This window comes from Drosophila novamexicana, unplaced genomic scaffold (assembly GCF_003285875.2).
Source record: "Drosophila novamexicana strain 15010-1031.04,08,12 unplaced genomic scaffold, DnovRS2.1 tig00000739-arrow-arrow-pilon, whole genome shotgun sequence".
In the NCBI taxonomy this organism is placed as follows: Eukaryota; Metazoa; Arthropoda; class Insecta; order Diptera; family Drosophilidae; genus Drosophila; species Drosophila novamexicana.
In genome coordinates, this window is record NW_020824819.1 from 1675354 (window position 1) to 1687079 (window position 11726).

Genomic DNA, 11726 nt, shown 5'->3' on the forward strand with positions numbered 1-11726 from the left:
GTTGTTTGTTATCGTTTTGCTTAAATGCGGAGAAATACTTGAAAGGTAAACAATTGGTTTTATGTCTAATTTATTTCATGTTTAAATTTCATAATTACTTTTATATTGAAGGGTATATCTCTGTATACGCATTTGCTTTTATTTTCAACGCATGCATTTAAATTTGGGTTCTTTAAAATTGTTAATGTTGTATATTTAATTTGTATTTGTTTTTTTTTTTTTTTTTTTGAGTGCAATTGGTTTATAAGTTTTTTTTTTTATCTCGGATTTATCTATAGCTTTTCACTAACTGCTAACGCCGCCTGCTGAGCAATTTATGGTATCTGCCACTAAATTATTAAATATACTTCAGTATAATGAGCCAACTTCTTGCTTAGAACTGAAACATTTGTTACATTTATCCAGTTGTAAAAAGTTTCCGTCCAAAGTTCTAGTATCTTAAAGCTTTGCCATTTGTCGTTTGTTGCTTGAACATTTGAATACAAGTAAATATTCTCATATCGAGTACATATTGATGATCGTTAATGTATATATATGTGTGTGTGTGTGTGTGATAATAGTAGGTTTATAGTAGATATATGCGTGTATCTTGACATGTTGCTACTTTACTAAAAATCTACAAAATATAATATTTAAATTTCTTCTCTTGCCTTAGACTAATTCGCATGTACTTAAATGTGTATACATATTATTAATATGATTGCTTAACATTTATGTTTTATTAAACATTTATTATGTGTGTATTTGGTTTTTGATGAGGTCAACATTAATTGGGTTTTTTGATTTTTTTTTGGTTTAGAATATGCAACTTTGAGTTTCGCTTTGTAGAATATCAGTGTTCATTTTGTTTTTGTATTTCGCTTTGAATTGTTTAATTATTGATATGTGCTTATTGTTTTATTTTGTGTTTAATGCAACTCTTTTTTTTTTATTTTTATATATTTTACACAATCGGAAAGTGATTTATTTATATTTTATATGCATAACTTGATTTAATTTGTTTATTTATTTACTTCCTTTTTGATGTTTATTTAATAATATTCAGTCTATATAAACATACATTTATACATTTATCCTAAAGGTCGCAAAGCAAAAAAATATGAAGCATATTTTCAGTTCTGCTAAAACCCTAACAAAAACTGGTTACAAAGACAAATGAACTTCGGAAATGCCAAAATATATTCACATACGAATATTTATTAAAAACATGATTACAAATAAAACCTAAAAAAATACATCCTCGGCGCACCGAGATTCAAATACCCATGCAGACTTACAACACATCGAATGCATTTATTACAGCAATTAAATATGTAAAGTTTCTGGATTCAAATCAAAATCGGCGACTTGACTTGTGGAATATATTTGGGAAACTTGAGCTTCAAGTCTGAGAGGTAAAATCGGATGGACGGACATGAAATCAGCAAAATAGACCTCTTCGGGATCTGAGAAACCACTTCATTATACATACATGCCGTAATATAAATTTTGTCAAAAACCCACTGCAAGGGTATGTAAAATGAAAATGTTTAACGAAAAATGGCCATAAAACGCATACACACATACTAAATGTTTGAACATTTATTTCAACTGTTGCTAAATATATATCTTTTTTTTTTGTTTCTCTGTGTTAGTGTGTGTGTGTGTATGTGTGTGCGGTTTATTTATCTTGTTATTTTTATGTAAATCTATCGAAAATTAATTGTAATTTACACATATTTCTAATACATGCATTGGTGCATGTTTATGTACTATATGTTCTGTTTTACGGATATTGTTTATAGAGCACACTCTGTTATTATTTTTGTTTTGTTTTTGGATTTCAATTTTATAATATGTGTGAGTGTGTATGTATTTAGTTAAATATCATTTTGTATCTATTTGTTTGTTAACACATTCCTCTTGACGAGTTTAATTCATTGCATTTGATTTTTGTTTTCGGGCTTTGTTTTTGTTCAAGTTTTGTATTACAACATTTTACATAGAACTTTTTCTAGTACGATCTTATTGATTTTGTTTTGATTTCTTTTTCTAACATCTGCGTATGCATTTTTTTTTAAATATACGCATGCATAAATAGAACATATATGAAAAACAAATATTTACATACATATAAATATTTAAAATACATATTCATTATTAGCTGCATTAACTCTATTCAATTGATAAATGTTTGTTTATTTTGTAAGTGTAGGTTCTTTGTTGTCCAGGTGTTCAGGTCATTGTGATTTGTGAATTGTGGTACAAGGTATGCGAATCCTATATCTTTAGGGCCCTCGATTCAACATTAACATATCGTACAACTATTATCTGGGCTCTGAGCAATCGATTATTGTTCATTACTCTGTTTAATACTGCATTCAACTGGTTTAACATCATACAAACTATTTTGTTTTATTTGTAATTAATGTTTAAATATTTGATTTAGATAATCCATTATAATTTTCAATATCGTGCACTTATTATTCATTTGACTTTAATTATTCGTTTAACGCAGCATTTGCGATTGCTTCAAAATACTCAGTTACTCGTTAACTAATTTATATGGTTTTTATGTTTTGTATTTTTTTTTAATCTTTGTGTGCCTTATGTTTTTTTTTAATTTTATTTTTATTTTTTTGGTAGACTATAAGCAGTGCCAAGCATGTCCTAAACTTAACATTTATTTATATATATTTAACAAAAAAATTACTCTTTTTGTATGTGTGTGTGTTTTTGTTACGCCTATGCACAGTGTCCCTTATGCGAGCGAATTCCAACGAAAATCCTGACTCCATAATTGCTGCCTGCAGGACACTTGGCCCGCGTCTGTTGTACTCCTGCACCGATATATGTGTGTAATGTTTGGCAAAAATTAAGCTGGATATAAACAATTGCAATCGAGTTGAAAGTGAAATATTGTGTTAATGGGTATGTGTGTGTGTGTGCCACATTTTAGGCAGTATGTGTTTTTGTTCAACTGAATTATTAATTAATGGACGCTCTGTGTTTATATTTGTTGCCTACTTATTTCTGAACACAATTGCTGTCAGTTAAATGAAAGGTGCTTGTGTGTATTGTTTGTATTGGTTGTAACATAAAAATGTTCAACTTAGTCCATTGAAAATATTTGAAATTGCTCAAAATCGATGAGTCTGTCTATATACTCTATTCAGGATACGACAACTACATACAACAATAGTTAAAATATATTATTTCGCTGTGGCTGACAATCTTGCCGGCGCTTGCGCACAAAACGAATTACTACTGTAGCTGGCAAAGCGGCCACACTTACAAAAACTGGCAAAGCTTTTACAAAATTACGAAACTACTTTACAGCTACGAATACCAAATGCTGGCTACAATACCAACTGCCCGAAACCAGGCAACCACAAACCCAATTGCGACACTAAGCATACTAAGACCTATTGAGCCTGGGGCTGGGCAGCTGGCTTGGAAATTAAACTGCAAAAGCAAATCTTAAACTAACCACTGTGCGCATGCGAATCGGCTGCCGCCAGATGGCGCTGCTCCTCGTTGACGGCCTGACGCGCCGCCTCGCACTGCGCACAGTGCTTCTCCAGAAACTTCATGGACAAGCGGAACGTATACCGGTGCCGGGTACAACGCCTTTACATTTTATACTCGACGATCTTGTTGGGATTGAGGAACTGCTCCCGCTGTGCAGCATCCAAATGGGCCACAGTACGTGTAAGTGCCGAGCCCGAGCCAGAACCAGAACTCTTGTGCTTGCTAGCGCCATCGGCTCCGCTGCCACCGGCACCGCCTCCACTGGGTCCACCTCCGCTGGTGCGTCCCGTGTCTGTGCCAATTGGCTGATAGACTCCATCTGCGCTGACCACGCCCACATTGACGCCGGCCACAACCGGCTGCTGCAAGTAGCCCGAGTATTGTGGAGGCACCTGGTAGCTGGATGGCGGCTGCTGTGAGATGGCACGCGGCTGCTCCGTATGCGCAATGGGATACTGCTGCTGATGGGCATAGTCCTGGCTGCTGCCGCCGCCGCCAACTACAGTAGCTGCACCACCAACAAAACCACCGCCTCCACCCATGCGTGAGCCGGAGTCATCATTGAGCCCCTCGCCCATTTCGCCATCGCGATTGTGGCGTCCACGTATGCATAGCTTGGTAAAGAGCCAGACGCGTCCACGGTACAGCAGATAACAGCAGAAGTGCACGAAGAACGTGAAAATGATGGCACACGCCGTCACAATGATGGCCTTGCCCGGCTTGGTCCAGTCCATCATCGGATAAATGGCAGTTTGGTTTTTCCTAATTCCCAATTCCAAGCAACACAATTAATTGATCCAACTGGGATATATGCCATGTGCTTACCTGTCTGTGCCGCCGGCCAAGAAGTAAATGCCCGTAAAAATGGCATACGCCAGCCCAATGCCTGTGGTAAAGTAGGCGTGGCTCATCTTAATCGGATGCCCCACAATGGCCAAATCGATGAGCATTATTATGGAGTTCAGAACGTGCACCATGATGTTCAAGGCGTCAATTTTGTGGATGTCTGCAGCGGTAAGAAAAGATTGAAGATTGATTGAAACGAGAGAGAGCGAGAGAGAGAGAGACAGAGAGATAGAGAGAGAGGGAGATAAAAAGGACATCTGTTAGCGTTTGTTAAAACAGGACAGAAAGAATTGGAGATGCTTCTTTCTCCATAAATTATAGTATATATTTTTGATGAAGTAATGAATAATGAATTGGAATAATGAATTATTCTTATGAATAATGAATGTAGTATTGCATTTGCAACAGGCAATTAATAATTGTTCCACTGAAAACAAAGGCTATCGTAAAATAAATTAAAATATGAGCTGCATATGCTCTATCGCCGTCTAGCATTTATCTTTATTCTTAACCCGGTTTTTGGAATGGTTTTAATAAGATATTACAGTTGTTACGACAAATATTCACTAGATCAATTTGAATGATATGTTATGGGTTAAGATTAAAACTGTATTCATGGCATGGCGACTGGACCCTCCGTTGGGTCTTTGTCAGCGATCCGCTTGCTCTACATATTGGCAAATCCGCGGGCCAGAACTCGCTTATTGGAAGAGGATGCTATTTGTAGGGCAAATATAATGTCTTGGGTGGCATCAACATATGCATAGCAGGCCAAATAATTGATCAGCAACAGGACCGAACAAATGGGAATGTCGAAAATTGGCTTCAAGTTCCAGAGAAGGCCGTTGATCACTTGGCCCTGAAACATCAGCAATGGACACATGCAAATCCACAAAAGGCCATGGACAACGTAAGGCGGAAGATCATTCTCATCTTCACTGCATGCCCATACAATTAATAGGATCGAGATCGTCAGCACCGTCACAATTAGCCAAATAAATCCTATATATAGAAACGCGGAAAAACGCGATGGCAGCCAAGATCCCAACAGCAGAAAGACCACCATCAGACATATGATTTCCAGCACCACAAGCAGATCCTCCTCGTCCTGTTCGATCAGTATAAATGCATTGCCCAGGGTGAGCATCAGGGCAATGGCACAGCAGGCAACCCAATTGTATGGAAAGTGGCGACGCAGCCACATGACGTTCACATAGATGCAGAATGAGATGAAGGCGAGCACAAAAAATACCGCGGCGGGAATATTGTTCCGTTCGGACGGATCAGCACGTATCAGGCCAATGAGGTGCACCATCATCACGGAGAATACTATGAAGATGAGAGTTGTTCCATATACCTGCAGATAATAACCGCGCACGGTCTGCGGGAGTCCACGTGGCGGCTCGCTCATCAAATTGATTTTGTCGCTCGTATCTATGTTTTTGTTTTTATTGTTTTTGTTGTTTTTTTTTTGGGGGTTTTTTTTGTTATCAAAGTGTAGCTAGTACTTGTCAGTGGCTGTCAGTTAGTCAGTTTGTCAGTCGGAACTTTTACTTGACAAGCAGCATGTCTAACAAATCTGTGTCAGCGCCGGAGCTCTACGTACGGTCAGAGGAAACGCAAACGGAGCCAAGGAAGCACAGGCATACGAACATCATCATGCCGGCCGAGGACAATGCTATCTTATACGATCCCAGCTTGAACACTCATTATTTGCCATACGCCGAATCGAGGTATGATCGCAACACCAGTCGCATGAGCAGACTGTTAACCGATAGACCCTCGCGGCTGGCCTTCCTCTCCTACGTGTATGTTCTGTTGGGCGTCCAGGTGGTTCTGTCCACGGGGCAGTGGCTACTCTCGACCTATCGCTGGCGGCCGCAGCTGAATGGACCGGAGCGCAACTTTAATATGCTTCTGCTGTTGCTGACCTGGATGAATCTGACATTGGCGTTTCTTGGCTTCCGCCGGCTGCAGCTCATATATCCCTTGAACTGGATCATCTTCCTGTGCATGTTCGAGAGCCTCACTCTGCTGATTATGTTTCTGTGCGTGCGTGAACTCGACCTGACCTGGTATATCATACTGATTGGCTTGGCTGTGTTGTTAATCTATACACCCCTGGGCCTCTGGAGGCCTCCCTGCTTAACCATGAACCTATGGATTTTGATATTTTTAAGCATCACGGTCTTCCTCACCAGCACTCTAGCCCTGCTCACTGGCCTAGCCATGCATTTGTATCTGCCGCTGACCTTTTGCGTGACGCTATTCGGACCGTGGGCCATGTACAATACGTTTCGATTGCACGTGATCTCCCGTGACAGACACTCGAGGTTCGGCTACCTGGAGCAGGCAGCCAAAATGTACATAGCTTTCGGCTGCACTGTGGGCGGTTTGGTGGTAGTAAGTCGAATTGCCAACGACTCCATTGAGAGCGAGAGCTGCAGGGCCGTGGCGTTTTGCCATAAGCGGTCGGATAGCATCACGTATGGACCAGGGAATTGAATTTATAAAACAGCAAATCAGCTTTGCCAGCAATGTCGCATACTATTTTATTGCTATATTCATTTAGATAATTATTTACTTACCGGGATTGTGGACCAGCAGCCAGTAGCACATGGTGACAATAAAGGCATAGACTGTCGCACAGGTGTAGAGCACCCAGTAGAGGTGATGCAGGCGACTCTTCTTCGCCTGGCGCACAACCTCAAAGTCCTCACGCTCCACCATCATGCCCTGGGTGACTATCCAAGCGGCCAGCCATGCCTGCACAGTGCAAAACAGCAGTCCCCAGTGGGTCAGGTAGATCCACCACTTTGCATAGTGGTGCTCGAAGTGCTCCTCCGTACGCCCAATGTCCAGCAGCGAGCAGACCAATGCCGCCAAACAGGTTATCGCCGTTATCCAACGATAAAACAGGTACACAATACGCACCTGAGTGTTGCGCTGCCACTGTGTATGATAGACATGTGGGTATAGACATTAGTGATAGATTCAAAATTGTTTTCAATAAGAACTTTTCTGCCAGGAAAAAAACCCTGTATTCCGATTTCTTTGGGTCTTCAGGTTATATTATCAACCATGGATCGCTTAGCACTAGTTTCAAGTGAGCCCTAAGCGATAAGGACGAGTGTGTATACATTAATTAAGTTAAGTGTATAAACTAAGTATCAATGCTGCTTTTAGCCCCGGCTACAAAGTCCTTCAGCCCTATATCCCTACATCCCTACATCCACATGAGTCCGTGTACCGTCCGAGTGACTACACTCTATGCATGAGTTCTTTTTCCAACTACAATTTAACCATATTAACTGAGAATTTTCTAGCATGTCCATGGATTATCTCATTTAGGCTGATCCCACTAGGTCAAAACGATATAGGGGAAAATTACTTTCAAACTAAAAACACAAGAGTATTCTCTGATTGGCTTGGGATTACATTTCCGCTCACCTGGCACAGATAGAAGTTATGCCGATGAACATGATCCGGTGTAAATTCCGGAAAGCAGCTGTTCCACAACTTGCTAACCATCATTCTCTGATTGCCCAGGCAGCTGTTGGCGTTGGCGAACTGATTGAAGCCCTCACAGCTGTCGTGCGAGGGGTATTGGTAGGACTGATAGGCCTGTTGCTGCTGCGATTGCTGCTGCTGCTGCTGCTGCTGGTGTTGGTGCTGATGTTGATGCTGGTGCTGATGATGTTGGTGCTGATGATGTTGGTGTTGCTGCTGCTGCTGTTGCTGCTGCTGCTGGTAGTGGTGATAGCGTTGTTGTTCCGTTTCACGATGCGATTGATTGGCACTTCCTTCGCTTCTGCTGCCTCCGCCGCCTGCTCCTCCTGCCCCAGTCCCTCCTCCGGTTGCGCCTGCTCCGGCTGAGCCGCCGTGCTCCGTTTGATATTCGTTTTGAGGCGGCGTTTTGTGGCTGTGTCTGCTTCCGCCGCCGCCGATGTTGCTGCTGCTGTAAGGGCGCAGAAAATCGGGCAGATCAAGATCGAGTATGTGCGCCAGCTGTGCCTCTTCGTCGTCGTCGTCGTCGTACTCCGGATGGTGATTGCTATTGTATTGCAGGAAACGCACGTCCTCGAGACTCTCGCAGTCCGTGGATAGCAAAGCCGTCGGCAGGCACTCCTCAAGTAGATCGTCCTCGTCCTCTGTTGTGCTGGCAAGGCCTGGCAGGTAGCCGTAGTTGTCGTAGGCGTCGTAGCGCCGGCGTGGCGTGGCCTTGTAGCGATAGCCGCCAGCTTGCAGCTCCTCTTCCGCCGCTGCTACCGCCGCCGCTGCGTAATCCTGAAACGGTTCGGCTGCGACTATTGCGGGCGGTCGGCTGCTGCTGCTGCTGCTGAAGTAGTAATCGGTGGCTACGCTCGGAGCTGGTGGCGGTGGTGGCAGCACCGGTTCCGGCAGAGGTGGCAGATAGCCGGGTGAACTGCCCGTCGATGCTAACAGCGGCGTGGGCGACGCGTCGAAGTTAATCAGCGCTGCAGCAGGATAGCCGCCACCACTGTAGCCTAGGCGATAGGGATACGGAGCGCCGCCGGTGCTGCTACTGCCAATGTAAATGTGCGCCGAGGTGGACGGCAGATGGTACCAGCTGGCTAGATTGCTGCTGCCCAGTCCGAAACCCAAGCCCACACCCAAGCCGAGACCCAGCCCGCTGGAGCTGCTGCTGCCGCGGCTGAAGTAATAGCTATACTGTTGCTGCTGCTGCTGCTGGTGCTGCTGGTGATGGTGATGTTGGTGCTGGTGTTGCTGCAAGGGCGTGTAACCGTAGTGATTGCTGCTCGTAAGCCAGCGATGTCGTCCAGGTGTGCTCAGACGCTCGTAGTGCTGTCGCTGATGGTAGAGGATTTGCTGCTGCTGTTGGGCTAGCTGCTGTTGGTGCTGTTGCTGCTGCAACTCACGCTCGAGCCGTTGCAGCAGCAGTTGTTGTTGCAGTTGTTGGATTTGCAGCTGCTGTTGCTGTTGGGCGAGCAATTGCTGCTGCACTTGCTGCTGTTGCTGTCGCTGCAGCTGCAGCTGTTGTTGTGTCTGCTGCGTCTGTAGTTGCGCTAGCTGCTGCTGTGGTTGCTGTTGTTGTTGTTGTTGTTGCTGTTGGCCACTAATTGGCTCTGGTCTAAAGTAAAACTGCGCGTAATCCAATGTGAAGGCGTTGCTGTTTACTTAGCCTCGCGCCTACCACTTAACAAGTGTTGTTGCGGTTGCTGCAGCTGTTGCTTTTACAGTTGTTGTTGCTGTTCTTGCTGTTGTTGTTGTTGTTGTTGTTGTTGTGCCTGCGGTTGCAGTAGCTCTTACAATTGCAGTTGTTGCTGAAAGTAGAACAAGTAAAAAATGCGCTCTAAGTCAAGTACTTCTTCACATGTAACGTGTCGCGATGACGCCGTATGCGTAATGCCAGCCTATTAGGACACTAATTAGACGCGCATTAAGTATACGCCGTGTAGTCTCAACTGCTCAAGATTCAGCGAAGGAGTTTGCAAAGGAAAGCAGACAACATCAGGAACAGCTAAGCTCAATTGAATTTGGAGCTTTGCGCAATTTCAATGCAGTCACAAGCAAATACTTTGAATGCATCAAAGGCAATTGCCAGCCCCAATAATTCTGAATATACATAAGAGGATGGGCATAGACAGCTGGAATCATTAAAAATGTTGCATATCTAAATTAATATTAACTCATTTCGGAAAATTTGAATAACATTAAAAAAATCGACTATTAATCAAGGCTTACATCGACAAAAATAATCAATTACTGTCTGTTAATAACTTAATGACTTACTGCTAGAGTGAAAAGGATAAGTTTATTTGCCTAGTCAATCCCAGTGGGGTCCAGTCGCTCTTGATTAAATTATACATAAATACAACATCAAGCATAATTCTATGATTTATTTAAGGGGCGAGATCTTTCATCAGGAGTATGATCACAACCGAACACCCGGATCCAAGTTTTGGTAATGAAGGGAAAAAATAGGCTTTGATATACTCAGCTAGCTGTTATAATCTTACCAGCCTGATAAATAAACGGCTCTAGTTGATATACCCCATTCTAAGTCATTTTCAATGGGGACCTGTGTACATAAAATAATTTCAAACAGCCTTTTTATGATTGTATGGTTTTGTATACCAAATGCAAATATAACATATTCATATTTTCTTGGCACCCAAATGTGAATGCATTGTGGCCAGGATTATTATCTACCTTCATTTGCGCAGCGTTGTCGACATTATCATTGACATTTAATTATTTTTCATTTATGTTTGCACTTTTATTCTTGACAGTTATTGATATTGATGGGATTATAATATTATGTAGTCGCATTAACAAGGTGCTATTATATTTGACATGCAAACATTTTTGTGTTTATGCATCGCAATTGTTGCTTGCTTTTTCGATAACCAACAAATCGGGCTAACAAATAAACTAAATAGTGAATATTGAATAAGCGGAAAGCGGTTAATGCAAATCCTTTTTGGTCACTTTGCTCATTGGCTTCTCTAATGGGGCAGCTAATGATTTGTGTACCTCGTTTGCCAGGGACAAGCAAACAAACAATCTGAATTATACACCAAGTGATGAAACAACAACTGCACAACAAACAACGACAACGGCAATGATACCGACCACTACAGCAACAGCAATAAAATCAGATCAAATTGAATGGCACGCGCAGCAACAGCAGCAGCAGCAGCAAAGCAAATGGCGGCCAGCGACTTCCGGTGCGGCCATTTTGGTTGGTCGCTCGCTCGGTTTCATTGAGTTCGCTTCAGTTGCGTTCAGTTGAGTTGAGTTGTCTGTATAAAGCGGCCGAACAGTTGGACAGAGGGGGAGAGAGAAAGGGAGGAAGAGAGAGCAGCGGGCGCGAGCTTATGCATTTTGTGTTGCTTGTGTGTTATTTGTGTAATGCTTGTGTTTGTCTGCGTCTGCTGACGTCAGCAATATCGGCTTGCTGTTGTTGTTATTACCCCTGTTTACACAGCTGCGACAAGGGTCGCATTTGTTGTTATTGCTGGCTGTCGCTGCCGCTGCTGCTTCTGCTGCTGCTGATGTTCCTGCTGTTGCTGCTACTGGCTGTTGCAATATTTACACTTGCAATTTGCTTAAACAACACTCAGAACGGCAACTGCCCAAACCTGCAGACAGCCCAAGGACTTCAACCCCAACAGTCCAACATGCATACAAAGCAGCACACACAGACGCAACAACATACGCGTAAATATACACATACACACAAATGTTAGTAAGTACTTATTCTTATACTTCCGGTCGAAAAGTTTCCTTTGTCAAAACGAACTCCCTTCAACAGCTGACACATAAAAAAGCTGTCTTTAAGATTTGATAGAAATATGATTTGAAAATTCTTGGGGGTACATTTA

At 42.5% G+C, this 11726-nt stretch overlaps 3 protein-coding genes across 3 annotated transcripts; 1 reads left to right on the plus strand and 2 right to left on the minus strand.

The window, feature by feature from the left end:
• Positions 1–2986: 2986 nt before the first annotated feature.
• LOC115763571 lies at positions 2987–10397 on the minus strand. Its single transcript, XM_030706190.1, has 5 exons — positions 10393–10397; positions 7807–9508; positions 6945–7308; positions 4336–4516; positions 2987–4272 (listed from the first exon to the last, which is right to left on the minus strand). Exons 1-5 carry the CDS (start codon positions 10395–10397, stop codon positions 3612–3614), a joined length of 2913 nt encoding a protein of 970 aa, XP_030562050.1. The 3' UTR covers positions 2987–3611.
• LOC115763433 lies at positions 4840–5845 on the minus strand. Its single transcript, XM_030705996.1, has one exon. The coding sequence runs from the start codon at positions 5765–5767 to the stop codon at positions 5024–5026; it is 744 nt and encodes a 247-aa protein (XP_030561856.1). The 5' UTR covers positions 5768–5845; the 3' UTR covers positions 4840–5023.
• LOC115763432 lies at positions 5912–6935 on the plus strand. The gene has a single exon (XM_030705995.1). It carries the CDS (start codon positions 5923–5925, stop codon positions 6859–6861), a length of 939 nt encoding a protein of 312 aa, XP_030561855.1. The 5' UTR covers positions 5912–5922; the 3' UTR covers positions 6862–6935.
• Positions 10398–11726: the final 1329 nt, after the last annotated feature.

Bases quoted from the DNA above. Each gene is read 5' to 3' on its own strand.
- LOC115763571 (XM_030706190.1), bottom strand. The intron at 4,517-6,944 runs GTAAGTAAATAA...TTACCGCTGCAG, and splicing joins GCTGCTGGTCCACAATCCCG to ACATCCACAAAATTGACGCC. The intron at 4,273-4,335 runs GTAAGCACATGG...ATTGGGAATTAG, and splicing joins TTGGCCGGCGGCACAGACAG to GAAAAACCAAACTGCCATTT.
- LOC115763433 (XM_030705996.1), bottom strand. From the start codon at position 5,767: ATGAGCGAGCCGCCACGTGGACTCCCGCAGACCGTGCGCGGTTATTAT.
- LOC115763432 (XM_030705995.1), top strand. From the start codon at position 5,923: ATGTCTAACAAATCTGTGTCAGCGCCGGAGCTCTACGTACGGTCAGAG.